General features: G+C 38.3%; 1 protein-coding gene across 5 annotated transcripts in view; it reads right to left on the bottom strand.

Moving 5' to 3' along the window:
• LOC140726890 (protein furry homolog) overlaps window positions 1-21,685 on the bottom strand; it is a 270,433-nt gene that overhangs the window by 98,078 nt on the left and 150,670 nt on the right. For all 5 annotated transcript variants that reach the window (XM_073043854.1, XM_073043855.1, XM_073043856.1 and 2 more), the window contains exons 27-32: window positions 16,743-16,903; window positions 12,518-12,628; window positions 10,714-10,868; window positions 6,669-6,768; window positions 5,578-5,749; window positions 3,378-3,634 (exon numbers count right to left, since the gene is read on the bottom strand). In XM_073043854.1, coding sequence (XP_072899955.1) covers window positions 3,378-3,634; window positions 5,578-5,749; window positions 6,669-6,768; window positions 10,714-10,868; window positions 12,518-12,628; window positions 16,743-16,903 — 956 coding nt within the window. The remainder of the gene's footprint in view (window positions 1-3,377; window positions 3,635-5,577; window positions 5,750-6,668; window positions 6,769-10,713; window positions 10,869-12,517; window positions 12,629-16,742; window positions 16,904-21,685) is intronic.

Below are 21,685 nucleotides of genomic sequence, written 5' to 3'. Positions count from 1 at the left end.
AAGAAGCTTCAGAACAGACATGTCGTCCTGGTGGGGTGATGGACTTGTATCATCTCCCTGATGGCAATTTGATGAACAGGTGACTGTTAGGGTGGGTGGAGTCAGTAGTAATTTTTTTCAGCTCTTTTCTTCACTTTGGTGATGAACAGGTCCTTTAATGTCAGTAGCTGACAGCCAATGATCTTTTCCACTGCATTAACCACTTACTGCAAACTGGACTTGGAGAAGGTGGTGGTGGGAAAATCGAGCAGTGATAGAGGTGGTCATTGGCAAAGCCAGCATACATTGCCCATTCTAGAGAAGGTGGGGGTGGATAGACAGTTTTAGAATTGAGACGAAGAGATGATGACGGAATGCAAAGTTAGAACAGCATACACGTTAGAGAAAATCCTTAAGATGGTGATGTTCCCATGTTGCTCTTGTCCATTCTGGTGATGGAGATGACAGGTTTGAAATGTGCTACCAGAGTGGCCTGTGTAAGTATGGGCTGTAGATGATATACATGGAATCTTAAATGTAACAAACTGCTTTTTCCTGGATAGTGTTGACCTTATTGAGATTACTGGATCATATACACACGTAGAGAGCATTCCATCTTGCTGTTGACTTGTTACTTATCAATGGTGGAAAAGATATGAGTTGTCAAGAGGTTTCCTTGTAGATATCCAGTCTCTGAGATCCTCATGCATTCATAGCACTTATGTTGCAATTCCAGTTGAATTTCTGGTCAATTGTGATTCATAGCACATTAATAATAATTCCACTGCATATGAATTAATGAAAAATATATGAAATATGTACATATGAATGCCAAGGGTAGGTACCTTGATTCTACTTTTTTCATGGTCTGAATGTCATTAACCACGTCAGACTGTGCCTGAATATTATTCAAATGTTTCTGCATTTAGGGATAGACTACCTCACTTTGTGAAGAGTTGCAAATAGAATTGAAAGTGTGGAAACATTAGCAGCCATTTCTATTTCAAACTTTATGGTGAAATCCTGGGATTGGAAATTGACTCCTAGAAACCACATCTTCTGTTACACAAAATATGCCTCCCAGCTATTGAGAGTTTTCCTCTTGATGTTCGTTGACTTCATGGCTCCTTGAAATCATGCTCAATTGAATGACAAGGCCAGTCACTTCACTGTAACTTCACATCTCATTTTCTGGATCAAGACTTTAGTGAGGCCTGGAACTGAGCAATCCCATCAATACCTGCTGTTAATGTCAGTGTATATCAAACACATATAGAACACACAATTGCAGTCTCAGCAACATCTGCCATCACTTTGGTGATGACCAGCTATAAACTAATTGGATAGTAATTAGTCAGAATGAATTAATTCTGCTTTTTGTGGACAGAATAGATTCAAGTTTGTTCATTGTCATATACACAGAGTGCAATGAAACTTCTTGCTCATGCGAAGTAAACAGTATATACAATAGTAACAATTATAACAATAAATACAGCAACAGAAATAAAACAACTGACTGGTGCAAAGTATGGCTTTGTAAATGTTTAAGAACTCTGCAGCACCACTGGAAGGAAATGTAAAAGAGGTGACTGGGGCATTCGGTGGGATAGTGGCAGAGAAAACAGAGGAGTAGGTGTTGTATTTTTGATAAAGAGGTATGTCACAGCAGTAGAGATGAAATTACCGAAGGACCAACGAGTAAGATTTTACAGATATAATTGTGAAATAAGAACAGGATGATCACATTGTTAGGATTGTACTGTTGGCCCCCCAAATAATCAATGTGAATTACAAGAACAAATATGCAAGGAGATTATGCAGAACTAGAATAAGAAGGTTGTCATAGTAGACTATTTTAACTTTACTAGTATGGACTGGAATTGCCATTCTATTAAGTATTTAGATGGAGTGGAATTTGTTAAGTGCATTTCAGACAGTTTCTTTGGGCAATATATAGTGGGCCCTACCAGAGAGAGGACAAAGCTCAACCCACTCTTGTGTAAGAAAGCGGGGCAAGTTGACAGTGTGGGAGCACTTTGGGACCAGTTCTATTAGTTTTAAAATATTTATGGAAAGGGACAGAACTGATCCACAGGTTCATATTGCAAATTGGAGCAAACAAACTTGTAAATTAGTTTATTATTGTCAACTTTTGCACAGATATTCCTGTACCTAGCATCACTTTATAGATAAAAATAATCAATGTATATATGCTATCCTTTGTATTTATATTTACTGTGTTTTTCAACCATTGTGTTCTTTACTTTATTGTGTTCATTTTTGTGTTGCATCTGATCTGGAGTAACAATTATTTTGTTCTCCTTTACACTGTGTACTGGAAATGACATTAAACAATCTTTTAATCAGCCCTAACCGACATTCAGAAATGGCGACATACATGGCTGGTTAATGATATACTGTATTATAGGCTCATAACAATGTCAGACAAAAGGAGTAAGTTGTCCAGGAGTGATGCATCATGAATTATGAATTGATTTGAAGAACAGTGGCAATTAAAAGTTAATTATCTGTGAGGTCATCAGAGAGATATCCAAATCATGGACAACCGCATTGGTAAAGGTGTTATTGAAATATCCTAATTATCTATTATCAAAATCTGAGTAAGTCATATACACTGGGTGTGTTATCAAGCAAAGTTTAAATTGGGACAATACAGCAGCCTTATTGTGCTTGCTGCAGTAGGAATGCTACATAGCTTAATTAATGAATACAGAATTAACAAACTTATTCTCACAGCAAATTGAACACTTGACAATGGCTTGCCTCATAAGTATAAGTCTATTACACTATTGAAGGAATTGTAATAGTATTGGAAACTGCTTAGGTTAAACAATACTTACTTTGCTTAAAAAAGATTAACTGGGATTCAGCAATTTGCTTTTTAACAAACATCTGTCTGAGTATAGGGTGTGCTTTAAGTTTTGTGAAAAAAAATCAATTTATTGCAACATCTGCACCATGAATAGACTTGATGCTAATCTCAATCAAAGTATATCAATATAATAATATTTCAGATTATATAGGCCAGAATATACAACAGAAGTTCAAGCTGCATTATAAATACTCAAATATTTTAAACTTGCAGAGGACTTTCAATTGTCTCAGGGTAAATTGACACTGATCAACTAAAAAATGGTCAACTAATGGAACCTATTTGTTATTATTTATTTTTGTAAGCTTGAGTAATAGTATCTAGAATGCAACATTTTTAAATCATCATAATATATTGAAAATTTACTCCTCACCCTGCTTTATTTAAGGAAAAAGAAAACATGCAAAATTTTACTTGTAATTATCATCATAATGAAAATCACTGCAAAAGTACAGGAAATGAGATTAAATTCATGACATTTGTAGGAAGGAATATTAAAAATTACCTTGGCAGTCATATACATGAGATTATTTAAAACCAGAGAAGTGGCTTGTGGTGAGCCCCAGCCATTTCCTTTCAGTCCATACTCTTCAATCATTTGCTCCTCCTTACAGTTGGCTTCTTCGTCAGGAGTTTGTGGGTTTGATGTTATAGGAAGAAGTCCACCATCCACAAGCTCAATATTGCGAAGCCATGGCAAAAGATATGTAAGCATTATTTGGCGTCCATTTGGATGGGTAGTTGGAAATCTTTGGCTAATCTCTGCCCAAAGAGATGTAAACAAACATTGTGATTCCTCGGTATTTATAAAAAAGTATACCAATAGTACCAGAATTCCCATCTGTGTAAAACGGCTTGAAGATGGGTAATATAAATTCATATTGGCATAAATGGCAAATTCATGGCAGATGCAATTTAATGTGGATAAATATGAAGTTATCCACTTTGGTTGCAAGAACAGGAAAACAGATTATTATCTGAATGGTGGCCGATTAGGAAAAGGGGAGGTGCAACGAGACCTGGGTGTCATTGTACACCAGTCATTGAAGGTGGGCATGCAGGTACAGCAGGTGGTGAAAAAGGCAAATGGTATGTTGGCATTCATAGCAAAAGGATTTGAGTACAGGAGCAGGGAGGTTCTACTGCAGTTGTACAAGGCCTTGGTGAGACCGCACCTAGAGTATTGTGTGCAGTTTTGGTCCCCTAATCTGAGGAAAGACATTCTTGCCATAGAGGGTGTACAAAGAAGGTTCACCAGATTGATTCCTGGGATGGCAGGACTTTCATATGAAGAAAGACTGGATTGACTAGGCTGATACTCACTGGATTTTAGAAGATTGAGGGGGGATCTTGTTGAAACGTATAAAATTCTAAAGGGATTGGACAGGCTAGATGCAGGAAGATTGTTTCTGATGTTGGGGAAGTCCAGAACGAGGGGTTACAGTTTAAGGATAAAGGGGAAGCATTTTAGGACCAAGATGAGGAAAAACTTCTTCACACAGAGTGGTGAATCTGTGGAATTCTCTGCCACAGGAAACAGTTGAGGCCGGTTCATTGGCTATATTTAAGAGGAAGTTAGATATGGCCCTTGTGGATAAAGGGATCAGGGGGTATGGAGAGAAAGCAGGTACAGGGTTTTGAGTTGGATGATCAGCCATGATCATACTGAATGGTGGTGCAGGCTCAAAGGGCTGAATGGCCTACCACTGCACCTATTTTCTATGTTTCTATAAACACACAAATTCCTGTAATTTTAAAAAAAATTACATTACAATTTTTTTTACAATAAACCTCAGGTACTTTCAGGTTAATGTCTGTAAGGAAGTCCAAATATATTAACAAGAAATATTAAATGTAATTAACTTGCATACTCAAGTTGTTGAAAGAGAACAATTTTAAAATAATGATAGTGTTTCGCTGGCATCTAGATTAGAGTAGTAAAGCTTAAAAATAGGAAACCATATTTGTAAGAACTACTGCGATGAGTATTTTCTGGTGTTATAATTTTTTTTAGAAATTACTTAAATGCTCAGCTTTAGATAGTTTTGAAAGACCTTCCAATTGTGGAATTGGCTGCTAACAGAAGCTATTGGAGATCTTGTCATTTATGGAAACGTATACTGAACCCTATTTATCTTTATAACCCTATTTCCCTTTATATTTGTGAACTTCTTGTGTTTCTGTAGCCATCATTTTCTCATTCTTAACAGGAAGTTAATATGGAATGGTATCAAAATGTGACACCAAATATCAATGAGACATGCATGGATCAGAAGATTACACAATACGTGAAGAGGCTGAAAGCAAAACACTCAAATGCTTTAAATTTGGAAAAATAAAAATGATAGAAATACAAAGCAGGCCATGCAGTGTCCATGGAGAAGGAAATGGAGCCAACATTCCAGGATGAAAACCCCTCAACAAAAAAGTTCATTAATTTGAAACACCAACCTTGTCTTCACTCCCAAAGATGCTGGCTGAGCTTCTAAATGCCCCTAGCATTCTTTGTTTTTACACAAGAACTGGCCAGTTCAGGTACCAAATGATTTTTATACATCTACAGAGTTTTGTACTTCAAGTAACAAGCTATTCTTTTTCCTGTGCGCTCATTCTAAAATAAAATTTAAAAGAACAATCCCTGCTAAGAGAATAAATGTCTGCTAAGAGAATTACTATAATCATATATTTAATATGTTAGAAAATACCTGAAAACATAGGAAGAGTGAGCTCGGGATACATTCTTGCCAATTCATTTGACAGCTGGGACAATGACACAGAATAAAGATGAGGTAATGGTCCATGTGTTCCAAACAGAATACTATCAGGTTTCTGCTCAGCTACTTTTTTAGAGTACAGGAATAGTTTTGCTTCCAGAATCTGAAAACAATAGATTGAAAAGTCAAGCATTACTATAAAATTTAACTGAATGTCAAAGAACAATAAACACAGTATTTGTTAGAATCCAAATTTCATGTTAGAATACATATTGCTTTTATTAATCATGGACCAAAACAGGTTGATCTGCAACATTACGATCAGACTCGACATCTTACATGATATTCCAAACATGGTGAAGCACTTAAGCCAATGAAGAATGAAAGTAAGCATGAACAAAAGTGCAACGCTTAAACAGAAACTGGCCTGGCCCATCAAATTGTGTTACTGTTGTGGCAGGGAATCATATACACCAAACCAATGCAAATTTAAAGCCAAAATTTGTTGGGAATGCAACAAATAGGACAATACAAAGAGCATGTCGGGCAGACAAAAATAAATGGACAGCACAGGTAAGAGATAAAGATGAAAAGTTAAGTTAAACAGTTCCAAATAGCGCACTAATCTGTCTGCGGCTGATGAAAATTCTGGTCATGATCATGAGTGTTGCAGGAAGGGGAAGCCTTGAGGTTTACAATGTGAAAACTAACACGAGACAAGCACTATGACTTACACCAGAAGTGAATGGCAAATTAATTAAAATGGAATTGGACACTGGCTCAGCTGTTTCAGTCATTCCACAAACTTTAAAAAGCATGTAACAAAACTAAAGTTTGTGATATAGTCACATAACAAATACTGCAGTCTAAAAATAGAATCAAGGAAACAACAAGATTAGTTAACCTGAAGTAAGAAAAACTTCCAAACAATGTAAAAATCTAAAAGATCATTATAAATAAATTAGGAAATGATCAATTGACCAATTGTGTACAAAAGGACCATGGTGAACTCCTTAACGGATAATGAATAACTTGGTTCAATAAAAATATTCAAAACTCTGCTACAGTTCAAACTTTCATACCTGTAGGAGCTGCATTGAGATTTCATAAATATCCCTGTCCGTATCAGAAGCTTTAAAAAGCACCAGATTGAGCAGTGTTACTATATCACATGGATAGTTCCTGTGAAGGGAAATTAAAATACTTCACAACTTATTCTATGGATGTGAGCTTACAGTTAGACAAAGCCTCAATCACACCAACTGAATAAATAAAACTATCATTTTCTTTTCATACTGAACAACTCTGATAATTGTCAATTGTAACTGAGCTGCATCTCAGCCTTTTGAACCACTATCATCAGGCAGGAGGTACCGTAGCGTTAGGACAAGGACTGTTAAGCTGGAAAGGTTTCTTTCTCCAGGCTTTGAGACAACTGAACTCCCTGCCGCCACCTAGGTCTCATCACATACGAAGCACCAGTTGCATCATACTGTTTATTTTTTAAAAACTTGTGTTGTAAATGCACCTTATGCTAAATGTCAATCTTCTGAAATATATTTTATTATTTGTTAATTTATTTGTGGTAATATTACTTTATGTGTTGTGTATGAGTTATATGTACTGTGTTCTGCACTTTGGTCTGGAGGAATATTGTATCATTTGGAAGTATACTTGTAAACAGTTGAACCACAATAAACTTGGAACTTGATTGGGCAATATTAATTGCATGAACTTAAGACTAAAATCCTTTTTCCCACCTCTAAAATATATTCTTAATGTCACCATACATAATTATTACATCAATTAATTATTAAGAATGAAGGCAGACTGGGAATAGTTTTGACAGACTACTATATTGGCTCAGACACCAGTTAAACCTTATTTTCACTTATACTAAACTTACAGCTCAGGCTCCCTCACCTCAGACTTAAAGAAAGAGCATTATTATTGCATAGACAGGTTAGAGTATAGACAGAGTAAAAGGCAAGATCAATAAGGAAAGAAAAATAAAAATATGAGCTAAAGCTAACTAGAAATGTGAGAGTTGATTGTAAACGTTTCCAAGTATTCAAGAAAGAGAACCATTAACAAAGTGAGTGTTGGTCTTATAGAAAATGATTCTGGGATGTTAGTAATGGAAAATAAGCTGACAGCAGCTGAATTAAACAAATATCTGCATTATAGAGGGCACAAAGCATAAAGTTAAACAGATAAGCATAGATAGATGCGGTCCTAATATGGGCAAATGCGATTAGTGGAGATTAACAAAAAATCAGATTAGATTGGAAGAGCATGTTTCTGTGCTGCAGAACTTTACAGCTCAAAGTAACATCCCTGAATTAACTCAAAATGAGGAATTTTAAGGGAGGAGGATACTTGGGAAAATTACCAGGCAAGTAGTATTGATCAGTTTATTGGAACTGCAACTTGACTAAACTGATTCTAAGGTCAAAAGAAATGTCCAGTGAGACAGGTGATATATTGTTTTTAATTTTCCCAAATTCCCTAGATTTGGTGAAAATTCAATATTAGATTACCAAATGTTGAAATAAACTATTTAAAATAGAAAGGAAATAGAAAACAGGAAACTACAAGACTTAACATATATAATAGGATAAATGTCAGAAGCTATTACTAAATATGTAAAAGAGTGTTTAGAAAAATTTTAATGTCACCAGGCAAAGTCAGTGGGCTAGGCAACATCTATGGAGGAAAGTAGCCGGTCAATATTTTGAGTCGAGATCCATCATTTGGTCCAAATGACAGATCTTCACCCAAAACAATGATCATTGAGTTTTCTCCATTGATGCTGCCTGGTCCACTTAATTCTTCCAGAAATATTGTCTGTTGTTTCAGGTTCCAACCTCTGCAATCTTTGTTGTCTCCAAAGTCAGCGTGATTTTGTGAGAGGAAAAATACACCTGACCAATTTATTAAAATTCTTTGAAGAAATGAGATGTGTTGTATATACTGGGACTGCTAGTGAATGCACTATGAGTTCCAAAAACCATTCATTAATGTTCTGTATTAAACATTTTTGCTGAAAAGAAAAGCTTTTGATGTAGTAAATAACATGCTAGTATGGAAAGAGTCACTCAAAAAAGAACTCAATGGATCAGGCAGCAGCTATGGGGTGGGAAAGGACAGTCGATATTTTAGGCTGACCCATATGCCTGACCTGCTGCGTTCCTCTACCATACTGTGTGTTGCTCTAGATTCTTGCATCTGCAATCACTTGAATCACTAGTATGGCTGAAGATTAGCTGATGATCAGGAAACAGAGAGAAAGTATTAATGTGTCTTCTTCCAGTTGGCAAAATGTAACAAACGTTGTGTTACTGTTGGTAATGAACACTCAATAAAGGGACTAAAGGTGTGGCTATTAAATCTGCTGACAGCTGAAAGTTAGGTAGAAACTACAAGACTAAAAGGTGGCATGTTAGTGTACCAGTTAGCATCAGTGATCACCATTTGGAGTTCAATTCGCACTGCAGCCTGTAAGTTTTTAGTTCTCCCCATAACCATGTGGGTTTCCTCCCACATTCCAAAAATGTACAGTTAGGATTAGTGAATTGTGGGCATACCATATTGGCGTCGGAAGTCCAGCACAATCCTCGTTGTTCTGATTTGACGCAAATGATGCATTTATGTTTGAACATGTGACAAGTAAAGTTATGACACTCATCTTTAAAAAGACATTTGGAGACAACAAAGGGATAGTGTGTAAATGAGTTGGCAAGGACCTGGCAAATGGACTATGATGTGTGAGGAGGAGATTTCAAAGAAAACATTAGAGATTCTGCAGATATTGGAACCAAGAGCAACATATAAAATGCTACAGGAACTCATCAGATCAAGCAGCATCTATGGAGGGGAATAAACAATCGACGTTTCAGGCTGAGACCCTTCATCTCGCAATGCAGGTAGGTGTCAGGTGATGTATTTTACAGAGTCACACCAGTGTAAGACGTACTTTATGCTGTAAATGTTAAGGCACTAGAGAATGTAATAAAACAGAGGGAGCAAGAAGGACAAGTGAATAGTTCATTGAAAGTGGCATCACACATTGACGAGGTGGTGAAAAATGCGTTTAACACATAGGCCTTCATCAGTCATGGACTTGAGTATAGGAGTTGGGACATTATATTGCAGTTGTATAAATCATTGAAGAGGCCACATTGGAGTACCGTGTACAGTTTTGATCACTGTGTTACAGGAAAAGTGTGGTTAAACTGAAGATAACGCAGAAAAGATTTACGGTGATGTTGATAGGTCTAGAGAGTAGGAGTTATAGGGACAGGTTGGCCAGACTAAGTCTTTATTCCTTGGAATGTAGGACAGGTTGGGGGAGGGGCAACATTTTAAAAGTGTTTAGAATTATTAGGTAAAGTAGATGGTAACAATCTATTCCTCATGATAGTGGAGTTCAAAATTAGGAGGCAAATATTTAGGGCGAGAGGAAGCTTTTACACTTATTTTGAGTGTTATTTAGGGAAGTTATCAGTTTGTTATTATTTATTGGGAAACTGAATGCAAAAGTACTAAGTTATTGTCACACCTGGAGCAGTTTTAAACTATTTATTTAAGGCAGGATGTAAATGTAGAACAACATAGAACAACACATGATGTTCAGCCCACAATGTTTGTGCCAACAATTATGTCAATCTAATTAATCTCACAAGATCTATATTGTTCTATTCCCCTCATTTTCCTCTGTCTATCTTTTTCCTAAAGACTGCTATCCTATCTGCTTTTAGTGTTGGACACACATCATGGAACATAGAACAGTATAGCACAGGTACTATACATAGGCTGTTCAGTCTATGATATTTGTGCTGGCCATGCCAATGTTAACTAATCCCATCTGCCTACACATTGTCTTTATTCCTTTATTCTATGCCTGTTCATGTGTCTGTCTAAATGCCTCTTAAATGTTATTACCCATCAGAGAGGAATTACTGAACTCATATCCTGAAAGTAGAAGTTGCTTTATAAGTAAGTTGGTTTTGGCTTGACTTGTGCTTAGAGCATTGAGGGAGGTCTTGATAGAAATGAGGAATCACAAACATCAAATCTAATTGTATTTGTAATATATATGCAGAATAAAGCCTAAAACCTGATTACCTGCTTCCACATACAGTAGCAATTGCTTTGAAGCACCCTGAAGCCAGTTGGTGAGATCCTGTATAGCAGCGATCTACAGCCCAATTAAAAAGATTTACTTGATCTGGATTTAGTTCCAGCAATAATATCACAACTTCACATCCAAGCTGATGGACCTGAAAGAAATATAAATACTCCTTACTAACGGAAAGTTCTGCTGTTACTCTATACATGCTACAAGTATTCACATCAAATTCCTTTATACACTCTTCTGACCAGTCAAACATTAAGACGTTTGATTATTTTTAATATTAGAAATGTACAGCATAGGAATGGGCTCACAATGTTTGCATCAAACACAATGACAAACTACACCGATTTTTTTCTGCCTGTACATGACCCATTTCGCTCCATACCATGTATATTCATGATTCTACAACCCCTTAAATGTCACCACCATATCTGTTTCCACCATTCCCCAGGGAGCACGATTTAGGCACCTATCACTCAATGAGTAAAATACTTGCCCCACACATCTTGTTTGAACATTTCCCCCTTATCTTAAATGGATGTCCTCTAGTACCTGACAGTTCTACCCTGGGAAAAAGATTCTAACTGCCTTTCTATGCCTTCATAATTTTATAAACTCCAGAGGAAACAATCCAAGTTTATTTAACCTCTCCTTATAGATAACACCCTCAAAGTTATGCAGCATCCTGGTAAGCCATTTTCAAAACCTCTCTATCCTCCCGCATCCTGCCAGCTGGTGGTATTGTGGCATTTGCACCAGACTTTGAGACGAGTGGTCCTGGGCTCAGATCCGGCTGGCTCCTTGTACACTTTCCATCCATGCCGGGTTGAGCGGCCTCAGCCATGTAAAAAACAAAGGTGCTAAAGAAATGATAAGGTTGCTGCCTGATGCACCACAAGGAGCAGAAAAGAACAACAACATTCTTTCTGTAATTGGGCAACCAGAAATGAACACAACTAATGAAAAGAATGGTACACATATCTTGTGTATCTGCAACTAAAAACTGGGATTTATTAAAAATGTTGAATATATTAAATAGGAAAATCAAAAAATATTTCCATTCTTACAGTATCTGCACTTAATGTTTAATTAAATTAGTCTTGAATACAGAGATACAAATAGTGGAAAAATCCAAATGTTTGGAACACTGGTTAACTAAAATAAATTAAAAAGCTTTCTTTTGACACAAGCTGAATAGCACAGCACTACAGTTTTATATGTTATCTCATCTAAATTCTACAGAAGTGAGAAAGCTGGGTATTTACTAGATAGAATGCATGTCTGGCTCCTGCAGCCAGACAATTAGTCGTGCATGGATGGCTCTCTGAAGCTTGCTCCTGAGGAAGTCCCAGGTTAGTGCGAGGAACATGACTCTGCTGGATTCCCATTACTAATTTAAATACCTAGCCATTATGCAGCCCTATCCCAATCGACAGGAGCACTCTCATTCAACCCATCCCAAAACCCTTGCCTATACCTCATTACCACAGGTCAGCCACGGGACCAGACATGATGCCCCAGTCAGCCCACACGTTCCTGCCGCTACCAACAATTCCCAGTTTCATCCTCTGACATAACTATTCCCCAATCATATCCCATGACAACTTATCCAACCCTTGATTAGCAACCATTCTCACAACCTGATTAACCTCACGCCTCGCCTTTTGCAACACAGTTGCTTCATTCCCGATTAACAATCAAACTCTGATTCCAGCATCCAATCCTCGTCCAAGCCCTCTTATTTACAACCCTTTCCTCATCATCACCCCATTCTGGTGCTGATAATTTCCTTACCCGTAGATCATGGCATGCCAAAATATTATCCAACCACTTATAAAGGTAACCATCCGGAGAGAGACCTACATTATCAAATACGGGGCCACAACATAGCACAGCTGACATTGCCTAAGAGGAGGGGAAAAAACAGAACAAGCATTTTAATATACAACAAATCCAGCAAAAAATTAAAACAGTTCAGGTTTTATTTAGATATTTCAATAACATCATTCTCTCCTTCACAAAAGAGTGACAGAATTCCAAGAGGAATTGGCATACTTAATTAGACATCCCATAGAAATCCCCAGGAAATATAGACTGGAGAATGTTTACTTCATTGCCACCAAAATGGTACCAGAATTTAATGAGTTAAATCACCAGCATCCTGAGCTCCTGCCTTGGCACACTTGAGTGCCCTGAGCACAGATCTCAAAGGTCCAAAGTTTCCCTTTTCTGCACAGGTCAATCAGCTCTTTATAGCAATGAGTCTCAGTACCTTGTGATTGGATTTGAGCCAATGGTAGGGAAGAAAAGCCTTACAGAAAATTATATATGCAGCATCTGTTCAGACAGCATGATGAATTCTCCCTGCAGTTATCACTACTCAGGGTGTTCTTAAGCTACACTCGTTAGCAGATGGTGCAAGATCATTTTCAATCTCCACTACCTTAGAATAACTTGCACTACTGAAAGCTAACCTAATGCTTTCCAATGGAATGCACATTGTGGCTGGAGCAGGTATTGGAAATTGATCTACAAATGAATCCAAGAGAACACACCCTCAAACTGAACACCTTAATAAAAATATAGAAAGCAGCTTCCTGGGATGTAACCTCCAGAAGCCAATAGGAACAGGAACTCAGAAAATAGTTATAAGGATTTGAGGTCAGTATTGAAAGAAGACTCACATTAGTAGTTGTGTTCACTTCACCTTACCCATACAAGTATAATAATGTTGCAAGCCTGCACCCATATTTTACTCTTACTCCCAAATAGTTAATCAAGAAAATCACATCACCCAAAAATATTAGGTAATACTCACCTTCACCCTTACAGATGAAGCAGTACATGACTGGAGGTGGAGGGCTGAAAAATTCATCTGCTTATCCTAATCCTAATGGAGGAGTTAGTGCTAATTTTTGTGGAAAGGGCCATTAGCAGGGTTAACATAATTCAAATGATGGTATCCTCACACTTAACCAAGAGAGTTGTGTTGGCGCTGTAGGGCCGAGGAAGTCAGGTCAGGCGATGGAGCCGTGGGAGGCGAATTGGGAAGTGGAACCTAACGATTCAAGTCCAGCTGTCGGGCCAAGGGTTTTGAGTCGAGCCATCGGCCCGAGGGATTTGAATTGGTCCGCTGGGCTGTAGGAGAAGTGGAATTGGGTTTGAAAGAGCTGATCTGTGTGCAGACCATGCTGCTGCCTGCTACTTCAAGGCACTGGAGTTGGTGCCTTCAACTTGGTGTGAATGCGGCATGTAGTGAAACCATGAGTCACTGTCTTTGACGCTTCCTTTGCAATCGCAATACTCTGTTGGACATTGATTGTTGCAGCCTGCTTCCTTTGTTTGGCGGAAGATGGGCAGCAAGGCAGCAGCATCGCCTCGGTTGTAGCGAGGAGTAGGCCTCAAGCCATGGGCTTGTGTTGTAGCATGGCATCTCTGCTCAGTTGGGGGTGACCGTTCCCATTAGTGCTGCCCTCTAGTGTTGGATCTGTGGAATTACAGGCTAAACTACTAGAAAACATCAATTTGTGGGACTTGGCACTCAGGATCTTGGACTAAAAGTGTGTTTTCTTACATGACTATGTTCTTTATTTCCTTTCTCACTATTTTGAATGCACATATATGCTTTTGCACCTTGGCCCCAGAAGAAAACTCTCATTCAGCTGTATCCAACAATTGTTTGAATGAAAATTAAACTTGATTTGAAATGGGACTGTATTTGACTCCAGAATTAGTTGCTTACATATAGTTTGGCAAGATGGATATTAACAGAAAGGAGCCTCTCTTCCTCTTTTTGCATGTCCTTTACCTTTTCCTACTTCTGTTGTGCATGGATGTTGAACTGCATTCCAAATTTGCGTAATGCAAACATTTTTAAACTTTAGAGTGCCACTCATATGGTTTCATGGTGGGGGGGTGAGTCTCATACTCTCAGTCGCCTCACACCATGGAAACTGACATAAGCACTGGCCTGATGAGCCTATGAGGCTTGCAACAGACTTTAACTTTTAACCACCTGAAAATACCCTTCAATGACAGAGCTCAGAATAAAACATTGTTCGGGGAAGTCAGGAGCCAGGCATCCAAAACATGTGGCTGGCCTAATGTTGCCAACTGAGAGAAACTAGGGCATCATTATTGGGAACATTGGCCTGGAAGAGGGACGTTGACGTTGATTTGCTTATCCTTCCATTCTGGTGTAAACAGTCTGCAGCACAAAATTAACGTATATGAAATGTGCAGTTTTGATTCATCAACATTTTTGGTACACTTGTTGAAAATACTCAGCGAAGTAGACTCCAGCTTGGTTCAATTCTTGAATTGGAAAACACCTAAGAAAACTGGGATGGAAAGGTTTACTGTATGGGGCAACAAATGCATGGGATACTATCATTCCCCATGCAAAGCTTCTTTTGCAGGGGAAGTTAGATCAAATTGACAGACCTGGAAACGTAGGCCACATTGTCATAGAAATGCCCACTTCCCACCCAGAAGACCTGAGGCCCTCTGTTGGTCAGGGTTGACCATGGGTGTTGTGTCCTAGCTGTCTACATGATATGTAAGCCAGGGCAGTACGATACAGAGAGCAAGCTATTTGTCATGTTGCAGGCTCCCCCCTCCATGTAACTGATTCATCCAAAGGAATGACAGAGACCGATACAGTTAGACACCAGCCGCATCACCAGAGTTGCTAATCAGAGTTGAACCCAACATAGGACTGCCTTAGGGATTCCAGCTCTAGATTTTTCCTCAGACTTTACTTTCAAAGCATTCCCCATGAGTGGATATAGCCACAAGGCAATGGAGATTTGAGATCAGCAGTTTTCTTTTAGATGAGCTGCCAACCTTGCTGATGAGCCCATCTACGCAAAGCGATTGGTTTTAAGGCACCAGTAACCCACCTTTGCCCCTTCTCCTGTCAGTAGAAATGGTTCCACTGGGCTTAGTAGCTAAGCCACTTGGTTGTCAGAGGCTATGTGAGACACACTTCATTTGGAGCATTTAATAAGTAGTAGGAGCTTATCCCACTACCACAACCCAAGCCTCCCTAGCTGTAACAGTCCCACATAAGGTCCCCTATTTGGAAGGCCTGCAGTTAAATAAAATACCTACTTAAAGCCTTGGATTCTTCAACCTCCAATGTATAATATCTCAGAATTTGATGGAAATACAAACTCTGATCTATCCAGCCCATTTGTAATACTTATCATCACTGATTAGCTACCTCAACAAATATAACAGTACAAGCTTTACCTCTCTGGACCAAATATCAAGCCCATTTCTCATGATCAACATGTGCTACCTGCTCCCCAATCAATGTGTCCCCATGCCAAATGCAATCCTGCTCCCTGATTGCTGCTACAACAGGTTCCTTCCATTTATTTAATTTCCCCTCCTGACAACATACGGTCTTGTTCTCTGATCACTGCCCATGCCATGACTGTGATGCCCTTCTCCTTTATCTCCACCCCAAGTGCTGTCTTGCCCTTGTAGGGTAATGTAATGGGTGACAGATGACTCATACTGTTCAGAATAGAAAATGTTCTACATAATTCACAAACATTGTTATTAAGTTGTTGTGTTTAAGAGACAGTGTCTGATGTGATTATGTCAGAGTAAGGTGACCACTTTAGTTTGTTCATAATGGAAGTAAAGGGCTGAGGCTTTTGTTAAGCACATAAAATGACTCTTGCATGTTTTATTCACAAAATCCTAAACTCTTGAACTCCCCTTTTCCTCCCTTTGAAATACCATCCTGCTCCCAAATCCCCTCTTCCCCTGCAATGCCATGCTAGTCACAGTTCACAAGCACCGGTGATAAATATAGATGAGTTGTTGATACAAAGTATTTCACCAATTTACCATTTCCCAAGCCCAGTCTTGGGAGCAGAGGACCAAGTAGCATTCTTGAGCCTCTATGTCACTGCTTTTGCTGATCCATACTGCTGAATAATGATGAACTATGAGGAATGTCAACCTTAAAAAAATGCAACACAAAATCAGTCAAGGGTAAACATACCTTCAATGCACAATACTGGTATCTTGTGATTTGGTGATTTCGATCACTATAGCGATCCAGAGGAGTAAACATGACACTAAATGGCCCTGCCCACTGGCTGAACAAGATGAAAAGATGGTGACGCAGACTCTGTTGTGGAAAAAGGAATCTGCGGTGATGTACTAAAGAGAAAAAAAAATTGATTTAATCTTTACTAAGGAAAGTCACGTAAAAATTACAGCTATATCTAAAGGTGGGCTATTTTTTCATCATTAGATATATGGTTCAGGTCATGAACAAGTTCTTTTAAAAAGGCAGCATTCTCATGTTAGAATATAACACTCTCATGATTAAATCTGTATTGCACTGCAATTTTATGCAGCAGCTAAAAGAAATCTTTTGACATCGTGATGTATTTTTTAAATTTTTCAAACAATTTTAGATTGGGTTGTCATCTAGAAATGTAATCCAAAATGTATTTTGTGTAGCCACTATTATTAAACTGCAAAGGAAGACTATTAATTAAGGCACAGTAAACATTTAAACAAGTAGGTTATGTGTTTAAAATTAATTAATACTGATGGAACTGCGATTGTAAGACAAAACACTGATGAAAATATTTTAAAGACAATTCAGTTTACCGGCTATTTCCCCCCCATTCAATGTTTTATTTGTCCAATTTGTGCTCAGAGAATGTGATGGATTTTTTTTGGAAGTGTGTAGTTCATTTATTAGAAAAATAAACAAGTTGAGGTTTTTGATGAGCTATACCCCTCAGCAACAAGTATACTCCTTTGGGGGGGGGAGGTGCGGTAATGACCTATCAGGGCATAGCAGCAGTAGCCAGGCCAGTGGCACTGTGGCCAGCTCTGAAGCTCAGCAGGAAAGGGACTGTGGAAGTGATAGGAGACTCGATAGTTAGGGGGGAAGACTGGAGATTCTGTGGCCATCAAAGAGAAGCCACGATGGTGTGTTGCCTCCCAGGTACTAGGATTCAGGACGTCTCAGAGCAGCTGCAGAAGATTCTCAAGAGGGAGAGTGAGCAGTCAGAGGTTGTGGCACATGCTGGCACCAATGACATAAGTAGAAAGATGGAAGAAGTCCTGCGCAGTTGAGTATAGGGAGTTAGGGAAAAGGCTGAAGAACAGGATCTCCAAGGTAGTAATCTCTAGACTACTCCCAGTGCCATGTGTTAGTCAGGGCAGGAATAGGATGATGGTACAGATGAATGACTGGCTGAGGAAGTGGTGCAGAGAGCAGGGTTTCAGAATTCTGGATCATTGGGATCTCTTCTGGGGAAGGTATGACCTGTTCAAAAAGGACGGGTTACAGCTGAACCCAAGGGGGACTGATATCCTTGTGGGCATATTTGCCAGAGCTATTCTGGAAGGTTTAAGCTAATTTGGCAGGGGGATGGGAACTGAAATGATATGGCTGAGGAATGGGCAATTGGTATACAAGTCGATGTAATGAGACTGTGAGGATGGACAGGAAGATGATAGGGCAAAATTGCAGTCATGAGATGAGGTGAAGTGTAACATGGATGCAAAATCAAAAAGCATCATGAATGCAGGACTGAAGGTGTCATATTTGAATACAAGCAGTATACGGTACAAGCAGTGTAGAGAATAAGGTAAATGATCTTGTAGTGCAGTTGGAGATTACCAGGTACGTCAGTTTGGAAGACGCTGAGATGTGGCTGAAAGAAGATCACAGTTGGGAGCTTAACATGCAAGGAAACACCATGTATCAAAAGGACAGGCAGGTATGCAGAGAGGGTGGGATAGCTGTGCTGGAAAAAAAAGAGAACGAATGCTTTGAAAGAGGTGACTTAGGAATGGAAGATGTAAAATCCTTGTGGGCAGAGTTAAGAAACTGCAAGGGTAATAAGACCCTGATCGAAGTTATATAAGGCCTCCGAATATTAGCCAGGATGTGGGATATAAATTTCAACAGGAAATAGAAGTCATGTAACAAGGGCAATGTTACAATAGTCATGGGGTGGGGGATGATTTCAATATGCAGGTAGATTGGGAAAATCATGTTGGTGCTGGATCCTGAGAGAAAATTTTGTAGAATGCCTAAAGATGGCTTTTTAGAGCAGTTTGTGATTGAGCCCATTAGGTGAAAGGCAATTCTGGATTTGGTGTTGTGCATTGAACCAGAGTTGATTAGGGAGCTTAAGGTAAAGGAACCCTTAGGAGATAGTGGTCATAATATGATAGAATTCACCCTGCAATTTGAGAGGGAGCAGCTGAGGCTGCATGTATCAACATCACAGTGGAGTAAAGGGAATTACAGAGGCATGAGAGAGGAGCTGGCCAAGGACAACACTAGCAGAGATGACAACAAAAAAGCAAAAGAGAGGGCATATAATATAGCAAAAATTAGTGGCAAGTTAAGAGGACTGGGAAGCTTTTAACAACCATAGAAGGCAATTAAAAAAAAATAAAGGAGAGAAAAAATGAAATATGAAAGTCAAAAATATCAAATCATAAAAAAGGCAAAATCCAAGCTGAAAATCCAATCAACACACACAAAATGCAGGAAGAATTCAGCAGGCCAGGCAACATCTATGAAAAAGAGTACAGTCAATGTTTTGGGCCAAGACCCTTCAGCAGATCTGGAGAAAAAAGGATGAGTCTATTCCTCATCTTTTTTCTCCAGTCCTGCTGAAGGGTCTCAGCCAAAAATTACTTTTTCATAGATAATGCCGAGCCTGCTGAGTTCCTCCAACATTTTGTGTGTGTTGCAAAAATATTAAAGGTTTTTTCAGGTATATAAAGAATAAAAGAGAGATGAGAGTAGATATTGAACCACAGGAAAATGATGCTGGAGAGGTAGCAATGGGGATAAAGAAATAGTGGACCAACTTAATAAGTAGTTTGAGTCAGTTTTTACTGTGGATAACACTAGCAGTATGCCCGAAGTTCAAGAGTTTCAGGGGCCAGAAGTAAGCATTACTAAGGAGATGGTGCTTGGGATATCGAAAGGTCTGAAGGTAAATAAGCCACTTGGACTAGATGGACTACACCCCAGATTCTAAACGAGATAGCGGAAGAGATGGTGGAGGCATTAGTAATGATCTTTCAAGGATCACTAGATTCTGGAATGGTTCCAGAGGACTGGAAAATTGAAGATGTCACCCCACTCTTTAAGAATGATGGGAGGCAGAAGGAAGGAAATTATTGGTCATGCACTTTGGTAGAAGGAATAAAGACATAGACTATTTTCTAAATAGGAAGAAAAATCAAATATCAGACTTTGGAGTCCATGTGCAGGATTCTCTAAAGTTTAACTTGCGGTTGAGTCAGTGGTAAGGAAGGCAAATGTAATGTTAGCATTTATTTTGATAGGAGTAGAAGACAAGAACAAAGATATGATGCTGAGGCTTTATAGGGCATTGGTCAGGTTGCATTTGGAATATTATGAGCAGTATTGGAACGCTCATCTAAGAAAAGATGTGCTGGCAGTGGAGAGGGTCCAGAGGAGATTCACAAGAATGATTCCAGGAATGAAAGGGTTAATGTATGGGGGAGCACTTGATGGCTCTGGGTTTCTACTCACTGGAGTTTAGAAGAATGAGGGGAAATCCCATTGAAATCTATTGAATATTGAAAGGCCTAGACAGAGTGGATGTGGAAAGGATATTTCTTATTGTGGGACAGCCTAGGACCATAGGGCACAGCCTCAGAATAGAGGAAAGTCTATTTAGAACAGAGCTGAGAAGGAATTTCTTTAGCCAGAGGTTGGTGAATCTGTGGAATTCATTGACACGGATGGCTGTGCTGACCAAGACATTGAGTACATTTAAAGCAGAGGTTGAAAGGTTATTGATTAGTGCTCCAATGTCTTATGATCTTGTGGTCTTTTACTGAAAAAATATACGTTAACCAAAAGAAGAAACTGATCCAAAAATACAAGGCCACAGTTGCAATAAAATTAGATACAAATCCCACATTATTATTAGTTCTATAAAACAACAATATTACAATTATATATTTCACAGAGTTTATCAGATACCAATGGTTAACTAGAGGTTTCTAGTTAAAATTATTAAAGATTGGAAAAGGAAAATAAGAGTACAGTATTTTAAAAATAGTAAAAAGGCAAATTGAAGTGGGAATATGACATGTTTAGGAAATAGGTAAATTTATTGGCACTCTGTCTGACAAATTACACCATTGAGTTTAAACATAACTTTAGAACAATGTTATGAGTCAAATAACTTACAGTTTAGACTAGAAATTAAAATTATTGAAAACAATCTGAGGAGGGAGTACATAAATTACTGGCCACTGGAATTATGCTTTTATCTGATTGGTTCAATTTAAAAAATATCTTTGTATTATTGAGTAAAAAGTCTATGCAAGATTGGCAAATATGATATTGCTAAAATGAAAGTGAATTTGACAAGCTGATGAGAAGAGTTTATGTACTTAGAATGGTGAAAATCTTTAATTTCCAACTTTTGTGATGTGAGATGGATTAGAGTTTAATGAACAGGATATGTGGATAATGAGTATTTCAGATATTCAGTACCTAAGCAGAAACATTACAGAATAAATGTAATGAGTTATTTATTTGTTAATTTTCTTTTGTTACTGCTCTCTTAAAAGTCTTTTAGCCTTGGAATAACATTACATATTATAATTCTAACATCAGCAATCATCAGAGCTCAAAGCTATTTTTCTTTCTTATTTCAATAATATCAATGCAATATTTAAAGGGCATGAATAAAAAAAACCTGTAAGCTGAAGCTGAAATGGTTTAGTTTCTTTCAACCAGTGGGAGTGGATGAATATACAACCAACTAAAATCTTAATTAGTGACCTACATAGTATTACTATTAAATTTTTAGCTTTTGTTTAACTAAAGTAAACTTAGAACAAAATATGAAGCTATACATTTGTAATTTAGTGGTGGAATGCTTAATGGGACATTACATCTGCCTCTGTACTTCA

This window comes from Hemitrygon akajei, chromosome 4 (assembly GCF_048418815.1).
Source record: "Hemitrygon akajei chromosome 4, sHemAka1.3, whole genome shotgun sequence".
NCBI classification, from domain to species: Eukaryota; Metazoa; Chordata; class Chondrichthyes; order Myliobatiformes; family Dasyatidae; genus Hemitrygon; species Hemitrygon akajei.
This window is presented reverse-complemented; position numbering and strand designations above follow the sequence as displayed.